Raw genomic sequence first — 16653 nt, 5'->3', positions numbered from 1 at the left:
AGGAGGGCTCCAGGGTTTTCACAACAGGTGCTCATGTCCTTCTTTATTGGGGTTTTGAAAAGTGGAATTATAGCAGATGTTAAAGCCCTAAAACCCAAATCTCTCTATGAAGCATGTGAATTAGCAAAAATCTTTGAGGAGAAGAAACTGAATATTAGGGCTTCACAAAGATCGAGTCAGTTGAGTAGAGGGAATGCCAATTTTACCAACAACTACAACATGCATTCCACAATGAATACTGGGGTACAAGCTAAACCTCAAACCCTTTCAGGTTCAAATGGAGGGCAAGGTAACAATGCAGCTGCACTAAGGCAAAATGGGAACAGAAGACTGAGTTGAGTAGAATTTCAGGAGAGAATGGCTAGGAATCAGTGCTTTTTCTTTGACGAAATTTTCCGGTTAGGCCACAACTATAGAAAAGGGCAAGGTCAACTGATGGTCATTGAAATTCCGCAGGATGAAGGAGAGACACCAGAGTCACCTCAAGTTGTGAATGATGACAGTGTGATCGAAGGAGTTGATGAAGATACCTCTGAGGTACAACTACGTACAGATCTTAGGAGGTTTGGACGATTCTGATACTATGCTAGTAAAAGGAGAGTTCAATCACAAGAAAATTCACATCCTCATTGATACAGGAACATCTCATAACTTCATCCATCCTGCTTTGCTAAAAAAAATACTAGTCCAAAATTAGGGAAATTAAGCCTTTGAATGTCAGGTTGGCCAGTGGAGCCATTATGTAAACTAGAGGGCAGGTGACAACTGAATTACAGTTAGGGAAGTTTGTATTTTCAGGAGAAATCTATGTTCTACAAGTTTCAGGCTGTGAAGTGGTGCTAGGGTCAGCTTGGTTGAAAACTATATATGGGAGACATAACCTAGAATTTTGAAACTATGGTGATGAAATTCATCAGAGAAGGAGTGAAGTATATGCTGGAGGGTGAAACAAAGGCTCAAGCTACATATAGCCCAACGGGCAAGGGAGTGAGCGGCATAATTCCCCTCCCTATAAATAAGATGGGTGAAAGAACTGCCAGGCAATTGAGAGAAGAGATGAAAAACATCCTCAGAAACCACTCTCAGATGAATATTAGAATCATGGATTGATTGCATAGCGAAGATAGTCTGATTCGAAACGAACCAGAGAATATCCTTGCTCCAAAATCAGATTGCAAGCAGCTCTTCCAGCTAGAGCTTCAATTTGGGCAGAGGAAAAAATCTGAGTATTAGACAAAGCCTTCCCCAGATAAACTGACCAAGTTCATATGTTTGGTTATTCATATCCTAGTAAAATGGAAAGACAAGTCAACATATACCATAATGCATCTCAGTTTAATAGTCATATATTCTTTGTACAACAACCATATCCCATGGGTTTGTGAGAGGGCCAAAACTTCAATGCTAAATTTCCTTTATTAAGAATTTCACATCTCCCAGTTCACACTCGATAAATTACAATCACTTTTCTCATACCTAGCTAGTTCTCTCTGCCACATGCCAAAACCCAACAACATACCATATCCAATGATTTTGATATTCAGTTCTTTTTGGTGATCAAGAATCAATAGCTTTTTATTGTTAGACTTGTAACTTAATAATAGTTTCTTCAATCCATAGTTGGAGTCCCCCAATTATCTTCAATGTATTCAACTCACTTAAACTGTCCAGATCAATGATTGAAAACCCAAACAACAAGAACAGTAATGGCAAAACATGTATGAAGATAATCAGTTGGAGTAAGGCTGATCTGTTGTCAAAATTGAGCCTTGAGCACTTGAGCAACTAGTAATGTAAAACAGAATTGCACATTGGGTCTGTCAAAGGAAGATTCTTCGGCCGAAAAAGAGAGAGCTATGTGATCTAATTATACACAATTGCTCTATCTTTAGTTTTATGATTTCTATGATCCAGCTCTGCTCCTGTCAATGAGCGACATAAGATGCAAGGATGATTCTTAGCGCCATGTGGTTTCAACTTACATTATTGCCCTATGCACTAAGCCAATTATCCATAATTTTCTAGCTAATGATGTTAATTTTTAGCCTATGATTCCTATCTCAGTCAGTTATTGATGTATAGCTAGACTCCTATCTCATTCAGGTTTACAGTGCAACTCTTCACCATCTACATTCACAGTGCAAGTAATATATGTTGCCCATCCATAAATACCGACCTGGATATGCAAGGTGCTACAGTTTTACTTAAAAATCAATTAAGTACCCATAAAAACTTCTGATAAAAAACCTGGGCACCTTGAGTTCCTCTCAGACATTCTATCAAACAACTTTCCGTGCATAAACAACGGACCCATATTTCTTGAACGATTAAAGAAGAAGATTGGCAAGGAAAACATCTTGTCGAAAGCCAAATGCGAGAATCTGAGTATCAGTTCCCTTGAAGAACAAAATGGGTTCGTCTAAAATGCCTAGTTAAAGAGATTGACTAATGCAAGCCTTTAGGTTTGGAGAGTTTGGATTCGGAGACACGAGTTTTGTGATTTGAGAATAGGGGATGGTAACGAGGGCAAGTTGAGGGATTGCTGCTTTCTTGTGATGGCCGATGTGATAATGTTTAAGGTGAAGAGAAGGGTTTCTCTTTTTTTTTTTTGAACAGGAGCAGGGTTTCTCAATTTAAAGGATACGACTCAAATGATGTGATGCTCATATAGTTCTTAACCCAATAGTTTGGTTACAAATCAAGCATCCAATGTCAAGTTTGTAAATACTATACGTTATTTATAAGTTATAACAAATCAAGTTTCTTCTTCACAAGAGTGGGGGTTTGTACAAATCTATATACTCGTTTCAAGAATCAGTACTTGGATTAGAAGATACACGACGAATCATTCAATCGGCTATTAATGTTACATGTACTAACATAGACAATTGTGAGTGACCCAGATAGGGTTGAGTATTGCTAGCTTGCTAGCCTGCCTTCACTTTTAATTTTCCCTCTATTCCCAATATCCATTCCCACAAAGTTTGAAACAAACAAGACTTGTTCCTTGCTAGATTTATACCGCGGCTTTAAAAAAGCTCTCTCCTAGGGTTAGGGTTAGGGTTTTTTTTAACCCTAAACCCAATTTTACCTTGTGGGATGCCTTAAGACTGTCCGTGCAGTGATCTTTGATTCATTCTGGAGCCAGTTCGCTTGATTTGGAGATTATCGAGACCTGTGAAGGTTCAAGTGTGCGGAGACCGCTTCTTATTTATCTTCTCAAGTGTCCAATATGTGAATCGGATGAAGCGTGGCGGCCCTTAGGCTTTTCTGAGGGCGATGATCTTGTTGAACAACTATGATGGCTTCTCTGACATCATGGTCATGCCCTTGGATTGTGCCCACCAAAAATAGATTTGCCCTTATTTTATTAACAATAAGGAGTGCAATAGTGTATGAATCATATAAAAGAAGTATAAGGAAAAGAAAATGACTTGATTTTCCAATTGAGGAATGCAAAATGCAATTTACTAGACATATTTCGCCCATATCCTTGAGTTTATAGTTCGATGGGAGTCCGTCTTGTAGAAAAGAACAATCGATGACCCAAGATTGAAGTACCACAATTTTAGACTCTAGCGAACCATAAATTGTATCTTGTACTCTCTTAATATGACGAATATTTGTAGAGAAATGAGAAAGAACTTATGGATGATTCTCTCTTGATCCTCGAGGAGATATGATTTATGGATTTATATAGAACTCCAAATGAACCATCATATCTGTTCACTTATCTTCTTTAAACTTGAAAGAGACTAATTCCTAAAGAGACATCTATTGAAAAAAAGTCATGTACCTTTTTAAATGAAAATGTCATTACTCATGAGTAATTTTAATTTTCATTCATATAGATATATTGTATCAGTTCCTATACATAGGCACCCCAAATATAAACCAATTTTTATTTTTTTTGATTGCCAAATACAATCCAATTGGTCGTAGGAAAACCAAACATTCTTGAGATAAGAATCATTTTCCTGAAAGGAATAAACTTTGACACAAATCGATTGATATTACTATTTTGGTATGGGTTTTTTGTTTTCTTTTTTAATTAAATATTTAATTTTAAGAGAACAGAAAATAGATTTGCCCTTATTTGAACTGATATTACTAATTTGGGTCGTATATGTATTCTCCAAGCACCTCAACTAATAAGGGGCGTTTTGGACAATTCAAAATTTTGATGAATTTTTCTAATTAATTATCTAGTCCCTGAAAAGCTTGCCATAAAGAAACTATATATATATATAGGGGAAACGAAACAAACATTAGGCCCAGAAGAATCAAGAATGGTGAATTTGGCAGCGATGTTTGGTAGCAGAAGGCGTCGTGCTCCCAAATCGCCGGCGATAGTTGAAAAGAAGGATACGCGTGGGGGTATGCTGCTTTATCTTCTCTGCGCCTTATGCGCCTTATGCGGTTTAGGTAGTACAATTTCGTCTTTTGCTTCACTCCGTCTCAGAGTATAGCACTCTTCAATTTTTGAGTCAGTGTTTGTGTCCGAGTCTTTATATTGCATATATATACATATTGAACTGATTCACGAAGTAGTATTTGTTGCTGCGATTATCATATATAGGTCAATTTGCTTGATTTTTGGTCGCCTATTTGTTTTTGTTTTTTTGTTTTTTTAATCTGACAATGTTTTAACACAAAAACAGGAAGCAAGGTCAGAGGATCAAAGTATTCACATGGTAAGATATTTGGATTCTTTGTTTCTTAGGTTTGTCAAGAATTTCATTGGGTTCTGTTCTTTTGATGAACGACTGTTTTTGGTAATGCCACGACCAGTTTTGGTTTCGACATTATTGATATGTATGACCAGAAAATAGAATGATGATTATCATAGCTCTAAGAAAACTTGTCCAACCAATAATATTGGTCTATCTGGCGATTCTGGTCTTTGTGACAGTTTTTGTATAGATCAAGGATTTTGTATTTCGTATATTGCATCTGCAGTCTTATTTAATCAGACTCTCATTATTGCTTCTTACGACACAACATTGATGTATCTGTTATCGTCTCTGATGTCATGTAGTGATGAGACTCCTAATGTTTCTGGTTTTGACATGTACACACTTAATGAATAATACTGTGACAGGTAGTGGTGCTGGAAGACCAAATAACACTTCTGCTCGTAGGTCGTGGAAAAAAGATACCAAGTCTGAAGAAAGGAAGATCGCCCCTTCTCCTCCCCCTTCCAACGAGGGTATGCTTTATTTTTCTTTTAAACTTTGTGATTAAAGTTCAATGGGATCTGCTCTGGCGCTGTAGTTTTGATGCAAAAAATGTGTCGATATTATATTACGTAATTAGAACAAATTCGGGGACAAACTCGATTACTATGGCTTATGGAGATAACTTCTCCTGCCATGTCACTACAGTCTGGGTGCATGATGCATAGCTAATGAACTATACTGTTTTTTGAAGCCAATCATGTTTCATCAAACATTTATTTTTGCTCTTCTTATGGTAGTATTCAGTGCTCATAGTACTGATTGATTTTGGTTTTTTCTCTGACAACCACAACAGGTGCTTCAAGTTCTATTCGATTCTTCAGAATTGTTGGGGACACTTCTAAAGATAGTAAGCACGAAACAAGTACCTTGGCAAAAGAATCAAAGATCAACACAGGTATGCATTTATATATGCTTTAGGATTTGTGAGCAAAGTTGTGTTTGATTAGTTTGGGTACCAAGTTTTCAAAGTTTTTTTTTCAATTTTTATTTATTTATTATTATTTTTTTTTAATTTTTAATTTTTTTTACATATTGTATGATGTAATAAGAGAAAATTTGGTTCAATCGGCTTTACTTATTAAACTATACTACTCTTTATTCCATTGCGGTTACCTCATGTTTCTCCAATCACTCATTTCTCACATCTTACATATGGGACCATTCAGCGTCTGTGGTCACAGTACTGATTTCTTGAATTTGATTATGTCACTTGGTTCGTTTTCGTTTTTTTTAATTTTTGTCTGACTGTAAATCAATTCTTTTTCTTTTGGTTTCTACATCACATTTATTCATGTTCTTTTTGTTCTTACATTTTGTATGAAACAGATGATGACTCTTCTTCATGCTCCAGTGATCTCGATGTGGACGCCTTGAATGGTAAGCTTTAGATTTTCTTTTAAGGTGTATAAGGAATATTATCTGGTCTCGGAATTTATTTGTTGTCTTGTTTTGAACTTTTACTTTTTTAAACAATGATGTGCAATGAAGTTGGTTTTTGAAGATATTTTTCGTTCCTTTTAACCAGCCTAGTCCTTGTGGTTCTCACATTCTGTATGCTTAGGTGAGATAGTTATACTGTTTAATTAGCCAAATCACAGAGTAACTATCTGTTTTTGGGATCATAGATCTCATTGCACCTGTAGTCATTTTCATCAATCTAAGATTCATTATTGCTTTTATTCTGACAACCTTGATACAGCTTCTACTTTCTAGTTCTGATGTTTTTGGTTTTGATATCATATATATTTGGAATTAATGTCATGCGACCTTGTGTGGCACACACATACAGCTTTCTCGGGTGCATCTCACTTTTGGTTTCAGTTACATGGAATTCGCTTGTGGTCTGCCTTTTATGAATGAAAAGAAGTTTTCATCTACACAAAATTACCTCGTACGTTTTTGGGTATATCCACTTAATTACCCTGCCTAATGCTTTTGAAAACCTACACTAGCCCCACCGTTAGCATGATTGACTTGCTTACGAATGGAGTTACAGTAAAATATGAATATCGTTAAACACCTCTAGGGAAATTTGCGGTTTATTGACAGTTTACTACTTTTATTTCCAATCTGATTCCTTCCCCCTCTGCATTGCACTTTCCTGCAGTCCGGGTATCGTTAGAGAATCCATCTCTTCTTCAATGCATGCTGATGTGGCTAATATGCACGTTCTTTTTTAGTCAGCTCTTAATATTAATTTTGAAGAGTTTTAAATATTTTAATAATACGTTAAAATGTTCTGACAAGAAATATGAATGGTAAGGAAAGTTATATAAAGAACACAATTTCATCCATGTCCACTCTGTGGCCTGGGGGATCTCCCACAGTTCTCCCCGTCTGACCTTATTTTCATCCAACCTTTTTGCATTTGCAGCTTCTCCTGTTGAGGCCTTTACTCTCTATGTTGTGCTTTGGACCTTTGTTTTTGAGTTTTGAGGAATATCTGGAATTCTTTGGCTTGTGTTTTGAAGAAATTAAGTGTAGTATATCTGAAGATAGAAAAGCATTTTGGATCCATTTGGGTTTTCTGGAGGATTCGTCCTGCCGAGCCATACTGGTTTGTGGCTCTGTGCATGGGGTCATATTTATAACTGACATAGAATAATATGAAGTATATAATTGTTGATTTTGATCTCTGCCTTATCCATATCTGATAACCTGATACACTTGGAAGCAATAGTTATTTTTTTTATGGGAGCATTGATCATTTTGTATTGCAGCTCCTCATGTATCATTACTGAATTCATTTTTTTGCTATATGGTATTGAATGTTATGTGGTTGTAGTTTGATTTTTGGGTTTTGACATTGTCACTTATTTGTTTCTTTTGTCTGAACCAGAAAGATGTTATCAGGAGCTGCGTGAATTCTTGTCCGATCTTGATCCCTATGACGGTAAGCTTTTGATAATTGTTTAAAATATTAAATGGAGGTCACTTATGTTTTGATGTAAATAAATGTTGGTTTTGTTGCTGTGGTTTCTGACTTTCTGTTTTAATTGGACAAAACTTCTTGTTTTTAAAGTTAGTTTCACCAGGCAAGCCATTTTATTTCAGACCAAAAAAATAGCCAAGCCATTTTGATTTTAAAACTGTATAGCCGACCTAGAATAATATTTTCAAAGATAACTTCTCCAACCAAAATTTTGGCCTATCTGGTCTTTGCATCATACACAGCTGACAGGTAATGTGTAGTAACTTTCTGTTGATGGAATCCCGTTTCTCATTGCAGTATGATGTTTATATTACTCTTCATCAGCATTCTTGCTTTTCTTATGACACAAGATCGACTACTGTCTAATGACATGTTGTCAGTCCTATCTCCTGTGTTTAGACAACATAACCTTTATATGTATTTATATATTGGGTCTAACTATATATGTGGAACAGGTAAGGAGGTGGTCCATTCAAGCCCCCAAAAGTGGATCCCACTGGATAGTAGATTTGGTAAGTTTATGTTCTTTTTAGTTTTCGTGGAATTTGTTCGAGCCTGAGTACTATGATGAAGTGGTTTTTATTGCGCAAACTGCACAAAATCTTAATACCTATAATGTACCCATACTTGATCAATTTTGTCCTTGTCTTTAGGCTTACATGAATTACCAAATGTTCCCAATGCAAATGGAGTTCAAGTTAATTAAAAAGCCCGTTTAAATATATATATATATATATATATAATTTTTTTCTTTCTTCTTTTTTGTCTAACTGTCTTATACCATTCTATTTGCAGATTTGAGCAATCTTCGTCGTTCTCGTTTCCCTGACGGCATCTGTTAGATCTTCCTAAAACTTGCTAAGATTTCGGATGATGGTGTCCTTGGGTTTGCTTTGGCCTGAGGGAAGGAATTGCTGGATTTTATTTTTTTACCCAAATGTTGTTGTACAGACTTCTCTGGGTAGATATATGATATATGAATTTTTGGTGAATGGAATAGAATTAACATCCGAATCCTACTTTTACAAGTTGAGAATATTTTAGAAGAAATGTGAAAATAATTTTTTGTTTGTTTTTACTTTAAAGTTAGAGATCCTATCTTATGTTAATCCTATGTTAAAGTTGTGTTTAAGTTGTTACATTTGGTTCATTCATTGAGTTAAGTTCCTATCTTATGTTAATCCTATGTTCAAGTTGTTACATTTGGTTCATTGACTTCATTCATTGAATTAAGTTCCTATCTTATTGTTAATCCTATGTTTAAGTTATGTTTAAGTTGTTACATTTGGTTCATTCATCGAGTTAACAATATCATCGCTTCTGGTTTTGTTCGTATGAGTTCCCACTACCCATCTCATTTTCCATCAGATGTGTCGTTTTTGTTTTCCTTTCTTCCTAACTTCTAGCCACTAGGGTCTTCTATTAAATCTTCATCCTTGGCTCTGTCTTCTATCCTTTTAGAGAAGGCACCTAGATCGACAACTGAAGCGATATCGTTTCTCCCCTAATCTCTTCACCGATCTTGTGTCTGTTTCTGTTTGAACTTTTCGGCCCAATGTGTTTAACACACATCTCCATTTTATAGGACAAATAAAATGATAACAAAAGGACATAATAAGATGAACATGGGCATCCCCAATCTCAGCTATTATTTTAGATAATTCTGTTGAAAGCTAAATTCAATTGCTCCAGCAGTATAGCTATACTGGAAAAACAATAGACGTAAATTTCTACCATTGAAGTATTGTTTCTCTTTCAGCTATGAAGATCAGGAAAGCTACAAAACATACGACATACTTATTTGCGGATTTTGATTTCTACCCGAGTTATTTGAGGGATTGAATGGGATACGTAATTCTTTCGTAACAAAATTTGATTATATGCAGTGTCTAAAATATTATTGCAATAAGCTATAGTGATTGTTGTGGGATAATTTGCTATAGATTCTTGTAACAACTTTGATCTTCCTGTTTTAGAGAGTCATATGTTGATCAGAGATTCCAATGACTTTGAGAATAACAGAGCCCGGCTTACAAGCATTTTGTTGGTGTAAAAGGAAGGTTCTTTCATATGGTCGCTGCATTTCTATCATTTTGTCTCCGTTTTGATCAAAGTATACAATGGTTTCGAAGGGTCTAGAGTCATATAAATAGATGCATATATATTTCAAAACTGTCTGTTGATGAACAGAATATATGTGCCTCGCGGATCAACCCCACATTCCAGTCTTGGAGGCGGAGTCTACTTGCTATGTGTACGTGACCCCAGATATTCACTGCTAGTTTCTAACTTCAAATACCAATTCAGGCATTTTATGAAAATGCGGCCAACTCGGAATACCAAAACAACGATGAGAAATTGCCTTTGTTAGTACGGACTACAGAATAAATAAAGGTTGAGGTCAGTTTGAAATCGAAATCAGTTTGAGGAGGAATTATTTTAGCACAGATCAAGAATTGCTTCTGTATGTTCCTCGAGTTCTCGACTCAATACCAGCTGGTTTTGAGTTGAATGCTTTAAACCTTTGAGATCTTGTGTGCAAGTGTACGTATTTCTAATCATTAACAGCATTTGCTGCCTACATCTGAGGATCTGAGAACGAATTTTCCGGCCACAATAGTTTATTTTTTTTGGTCAGCAATGAAGAAATTCATTAAGCCTCCTGAACAACAGTAACAGCAATAACAGCAAACAAGAAGGAAAACAGAAACAAGAAATTTGCAAAACTACAGCAAACAAAAGGAGGGCAGAACAGCGCCAAAGTTAATTCATCAGGGAGGCCATCACTTTGCCCACAATAGTTACTAATAAGATGAGGTGCCCCAGTCCTAAACTATGCTGATACCATGAATGTCTATGCATCAGCTATTACACAATATTGTTGATCAATGTAAAATATTTTCTCAGATCAGTAGTTTGGATAAAGCTTAATACACAATATTGTTGATCAATGTAAAATATTTTCTCAGATCAGTAGTCACCTCCTGGCTGAGTACGATGTACTGCCATCAGGTATTTGGATGTGCTTCTTACAGGCCTTGTGAGCAGCGATTATATTGGTGAAGTCTAGAATCCAAACCATCATTGTGACCTTCCCAAACTTCCCAAGGCAACCTTTAAAGCGACCTTCAAAGCGTTCAAATCGACTCACCTTAGCAACTCCAATCACATGTGCATCACGAATATCTGTCAACTGCTCACAAATTTGAGATTTAACTTTGTTCTCATTCTCAACAGTGTACTCTAGATTCCGGACAACCAATAACACCATTTTACTCAAATCTATTTTCATTTCAAGTGAACGGAATTCTTTGTGCTGCTGATAATAGTCACCCAAACATGTTATCACATGATTATCCTGAGCTAAAACTTCCTTATCTCCTCTACGAGACAATGCTAGCACTAAAACCCTACCACCTGTAGACGGACAATGCAGACTAGAAAGTGTGACTGATTGCCTGAGAAGCCGAGCAATTTCAAGCTTGGTGAAATCATCTCTCCAAGTTTGTGATTTCATATATTCTAAAGCCCAGCGACTGCCAGAACCACATGACATAACACTCCCAAATTCAGTTACTATCACATTACGTAATCCAACGAATACTCCAACAGGTTGCTGCCCTTCCCAGCTAAATAGTCCAATTGTGGAATTGAACTCATCCTCTTTATTTTCCTCCCTCTCCTTCATCTTCCACTCCTCAATATACCTCTCACAAGCTGCTTTTACAACATATATGTTATCCACACTTTCCACCTCCCTTTGTACCGTGTACAACAAATCCGCACACACATCTGCGTTTCCCGCCATTGTAACCACAACACGCTTATTAAGCTCATATATCTTTTGATGATTTCCTTCCAAGATGTGATTGATGTTATCTTGCCTTCCCGAAACAACAAAGCTATCTGATGCAATGTAGATTGCATCAAGTCCAATAAAAGCTACAATTGTGGTACCTTTGCTGCAAAATGACTGTTCCTAACAAAAGAATGAGATCACATCTTATTTTCTATAAAGTATTGACAAATTACAAGACATACATTTCATGTGAATGAGCACACATATTTTTACAATGGCATATATCCTAGCATCAATTCAGTACTTAACCTTTCCAAAAAATTATAAATGCTACCCCCCCTAACTTACTGATCAGTCCAAAATGTATATACAAAAACATAAGTTGGAATTGTGAGGTTCCCTTCTAGAACTCGGAGCAAGACAAGAAATATTCATACTATCCTTTCCTTTAGGTACTAAATTATGATCATATGCAATCCTGAATTTCTCTATGATTCAAGTGAGTTACTTTAAGCATTTGAATCCTTAAATTTTACTGCTTATGTTTAAGACAAACAGCATATACAAGCCACAAACATAATAGTTACTCACCTCTTCGAGCACCTTCGTGTATGCTTCAATCTTTACTGCAGTTTCATCTGTTTCTGTTGCTGACGGAATTTTAAGTTTCACAACGCTCACTTTGCAAGGTCTACAACTGGAAGAAAAGAAAAAAGAAGAGAGAATGATCAGGCTGTAAATGGATGCTCAATTCAGCTTATTAATACTTATCATGTAGCAAGAACTAAAGAAGACCAAGTTCTGTTACAGGAGACTCAGAATCTACTTGCTGCAGTGAAGTGTAAGATAGAAAAGTATCATTTAGAGATGCCCCACGTGTTATCTTTAACATTTTCTCGCTGCTCACTTGTTACGATAGGTTCCCTTGTTGTTGCTTCTTTGTAATCAGCCAGATATGTATTCCAATTTAAATCCATATCCCTGAAAACAGAAAGCTCATAAGTATTGTTTTGAAATGGCATGCTACTCAGAATGAATGTATCAAAAATATGAAAAAACTGGATCAAGCATGTAAGATCCCCAAATTTTGCGCTCCTTTCAGACCAGATTTTCACAGACTAAAACAATCTCCTCATCAGTTTTAAAAGCCAGACAGGATTAGATTCCTTCATTCATTCCAAAGCAAGTAAATAACAGATAAAGCAAATGAGTTTTCAGCATCAAATCAGCTTTGTTAAGAACTAAGATCCCTTTCTTTGGCCAAAAACCTTTTCATCACCCAATTTGTTCACTAAGCCATTTTAAGGCTGTTACTCGGGTTGATAACATTTCAATTAAACAAGTAAGCATTCATAAATCCCCATGATGCAATACTCAATATGCGATGTATAAATGGCTAAATACCAAATTTAATCTTGTTGTTAAACAGTAAGTCAACTTCAAGTAACCTTTATGACATACTTTGTAATGTTCTATATCTCTACTTAAGTTTACCCACCCTGATAAAATTTGTGTCACTCGACTTTAAGTATCTCATAGTAAAAGTATGCAGCACACAACAAAAGTATTTAATTGGAACTCTGAATCTCCTTTCTAAAAATTAATCTATGTAATTAGTTAATCCCTCCTGGATGAGTTTATTATGTACTGGAATGTCTTTCTAGTCCCAAGGATCGCAAGTAAATGGAAAGCCCAGAGTAAAATAATGACACACTGCTAAGTTTGAGTATGGATGCAAATTTGCCTCTTGCAGTGCAAATACTAATGGAGGCTAAATGTCCCTGTATGGCAAAGCTAAATCCTAAAACCACATTCTTATCAGATTAAATGCAGAAGACAAATATAAATTTAGGAAAATACAAGAAATAAATTTCAGGTCTAAGATTTAAGATGCAAATTTCAGGTCTTAGATTCCTTCATTCATTCCAAAGCAAGTAGATAACAGATAAAGCTTAATTAGTTTTCAGCATCAAATCAGTTCAAAAACTGTTGTTAAATGTGTAAGGAAATATTGGACTCTCACATTATCTATATAAGACAAATAGCAATTGATATAACTTGAGTAACAGGAAATACATTATGATATCTTTATCTTGTTACCTATTGAGAATGTATGTCTCTCAATAGGAGTTGGAAACATATCGTTAATATTACCTGATTAACACAAAGCTATTGTGATAAACTTAGGTCTCCTTAAGTGATAGAAAATTAGACTAGAGTTGGATTCTTTATGGGAGAGAACAGCTGCAGTCCTAGTCTATAGATAAACAGGAGTTAGTCCCTGCTCTTCCTACGGTTTTACATGTTGTACATTCCCATTTATGAAGTAATATAGTAGAGAAAAAGCAGAACGCTATCCCCTCTCATAGTTATGTAATTCCCTTTCTGCCACGGCCCAAGAGATGGCTCAGTCCTGCTTTATTCATCCATGTATGTTTATCTGTAGTTTGTGTTTATAATATTGTGAAAGTGATTTTGGGTGCTTGTTATTGTTCTTCAGTCCAACAAAATGCGCTGCATTTTCATTATTTGAGAAAAGCCTCTGAAAGAGCAGATATGACCTTGTGCATCCAAAGCTTAGAAAAGAGCAAACAACCCAATCCATACCAATTAAACCAGCTAAACCCTAACTATGAACACAACTTCCTTTTTTTTCTCCCATAAAATAATAATTTCGAAATCAGAAAATAGAAAGCACGAAATCTGGAAATGAAAACAAGCTTATATGCATCCAGCGAGTAGGGATTTCACACTAACATCAAACTCTAACCATTATCTACAAAACGGAGCAAGAAAATCGAGCACACAACACATAGGGCACCGAGATCTACTCATATGAAAAGTTAGAAGAAAACAATCGAATTTTCCAGGAAATTTCATGGTAAATGTGACAAGAAATTCACCTGGAGCAAACCGGAAAGCAAGTCACGGCAACCGACTCGGAAAACTTAAAAACGACGACGCCACATTCTGAAGCTCGAGAGGTGTAGAGAGTGGGAGTAGTACTGTTCCAAGCACGCAAACACTGCGTGCGTCTCTGTATTCATAGCTTGGTTAGTACACTAACTTAGGATTAGCGCGCTCTTTTAAAGTTTCTTAACAAAACCCTTCGGCTTTTTAAGAGAAGCCCAAGGGATTCTCTAAAAGTAAAGTGGACTAAACAATTTGATCCTAAATTGGTGACCCAAAATGATTACAGGTCACTCGCAACAGATTTGAAAGGAAGCGGAATTACAATCTCTTTAATCTCACGTATTTTAGCCTGTTTTAAAACCATACAATACGATTCAAAGTAATGTTTACCGAATGTTGAAACTATTTCAATTCACAGTTGACGCAGCCATTTTTTTTTGTAATGCAGCAATTTATGGTATTTTCACAACGCAACACTTTGAAGAGCAATCCAATAAAGACTGGCAACCAATATTGGTGCTAGAACGTACCCTAGTAATTTAATTTAAGATACTTTCATCTTCTAACCATTGAAGAAGGAAAAATGTATGGACCTTCTTTGCTATATAAAAGACACGATGCATTGATATTTCATATGAAGCTATCAACATTTATATGCCTAAAGTTTATTTTCGACTACCCCATTCTTTCCGCGCCAATTCTCTCACTGACCCAATTTGAACTTTGGAAGACAAAAGCACAAACCACCCGAATCATACCTCCGAAACCCGACCCGGATCCGATATATATGCAAGTCAAATCTCCAAGACCATCGTCGTTGCGTCCAAAATAACCATTTGGACGACGATCACCTCTCTGCCGCCCTCGTCCACGTAATTTCAACTCGATGACGCAGACACTCAGCTCCTCGAAAATAAAGTTGTACCGGACACGAACCCGAATGAAGCGATGATAAATATTCCGTGTGGTGTTGCAAGTCACCCTCGATCGGAGCTGCCTGCCGCCATAACTATGAATGAGTTCCTTGCATGTACCATGTCTTGGTGAAAGTTTCAAGTTCTCTCAACCACCATAACTAAACACCAGAAAAATAAGTTCCATGCATGTACCATGTTAGAGTTAAGATTTAGTTTGGTTTTTTTTTTTTCTTTCTTGTTTTTTTTCTTTTCTATTGCATAGGTCATTAGGGGAGGTAGCAGACTTAAAGGATTTGGCAAAGATTCAAGGCCGGTCTCTCAACCCTTGCAAAGGAGATCTAGCTAGCTTTACCCAATACCTTCACAATGGCAATGGCACTACCAACAATCGCACCACCTGCTTCACATGCTCCGGCTTAGACAACCCGAACCCATCTGCTGCCGCCTTGCTTGTCACCTCCTTAATCTCCCTCAAGAGATTCGGAACTTATTGGTTCACACGCGGACGAGCCCCGTCGCACTCACCAGGTAAACGAAACCTTCCGAGGCTCGGACGATGTTTTTCAGTTGAGATGTTGTAGTAGTGGGTATGGTTAGCAGCACCAACTCAACGTTGTTCTTCGCGGCTTCATTTCTCAAACGTTGTGTGTTTTCGAACGGAACATCCGGAACTACAAGCCCCCGTTCGCCGGCTCGACTAATTGTGTACATGAAGTTCTCGATGCCATGCATAATAATAGGGTTGGAGTAGGAGAATAGAGTGATAGGGCAAGATAGTTGGCGATATAAAATTATCCAATGCAGTCATAACTTATGAGCCAATTAGATTCGCCCTTTTAAAAAATACTGTAAGGCTATCAATTTAGAAAGGGAAAATTTTAAGAACAATATATGACAAATGTTCTACTCCTAATTTTGGTGTTTCAAGTTTAAAAACAATCATAACAATATATGAACTTGTAATCTCAACTGAAAATATGTACATACTATTATATTATCCGTTATCTAAGGTATTTTCCGTTAAATTTTAAGAGGCAAATCCGTTACTCCTTAATTTAGCAGTAATAAATTATTAAAATTAATAATTAGATTAATAATTAATAAGGAGAGGAAAATAAGAAAAGAAAAAGTATTGTTGTCTCTCTTTTTCGTCCCCATTCAAACCTAGCAAACACAAAAATGGTGATTGAGGTAGGACTGTAGGAGGAAGTTGGAAGATGATTTGATTTGGTAAGTTATGAAAGAAAGAGTTTGAATATATCAATGGGTATTGAGTAAGGAACTTAGAGCGAGAAAGCTATGTCCTGATTTTACTTGGATTGGGACGAGCAACAAATTTTTTTTTTTTTTGAT

The 16653-nt window shown here is 36.3% G+C and overlaps 1 protein-coding gene across 2 annotated transcripts; it reads left to right on the top strand.

Moving 5' to 3' along the window:
* The first annotated feature begins 4276 nt into the window (after positions 1-4276).
* On the top strand, positions 4277-8820 carry LOC101295168. Of its 2 annotated transcripts, XM_004288066.1 has the most exons (8): positions 4277-4377; positions 4662-4694; positions 5102-5209; positions 5533-5634; positions 6066-6116; positions 7579-7632; positions 8127-8183; positions 8467-8820. In XM_004288066.1, exons 1-8 carry the CDS (start codon positions 4290-4292, stop codon positions 8511-8513), a joined length of 540 nt encoding a protein of 179 aa, XP_004288114.1. In that variant the 5' UTR covers positions 4277-4289; the 3' UTR covers positions 8514-8820. The 2 variants fall into 2 exon arrangements, with proteins under 2 accessions (XP_004288114.1, XP_004288115.1); XM_004288067.1 differs by lacking the exon at positions 4662-4694 and having other exon boundaries at positions 4307-4377.
* The last annotated feature ends 7833 nt before the right edge of the window (positions 8821-16653 follow it).

The sequence above is a fragment of the Fragaria vesca genome, linkage group LG1 (assembly GCF_000184155.1).
Source record: "Fragaria vesca subsp. vesca linkage group LG1, FraVesHawaii_1.0, whole genome shotgun sequence".
Lineage (NCBI taxonomy): Eukaryota > Viridiplantae > Streptophyta > Magnoliopsida > Rosales > Rosaceae > Fragaria > Fragaria vesca.
Note: the sequence above shows the minus strand (reverse complement) of the source record. Positions and strands in the feature narration are given on the sequence as shown.

Excerpts from the sequence above, each read along its gene's own strand:
- LOC101295168 (XM_004288066.1), top strand. The coding sequence starts at position 4,290 with ATGGTGAATTTGGCAGCGATGTTTGGTAGCAGAAGGCGTCGTGCTCCC. Across the intron at positions 4,695-5,101 it reads AGGATCAAAGTATTCACATG|GTAGTGGTGCTGGAAGACCA; the intron begins GTAAGATATTTG and ends ATACTGTGACAG. Across the intron at positions 5,635-6,065 it reads AGAATCAAAGATCAACACAG|ATGATGACTCTTCTTCATGC; the intron begins GTATGCATTTAT and ends TGTATGAAACAG.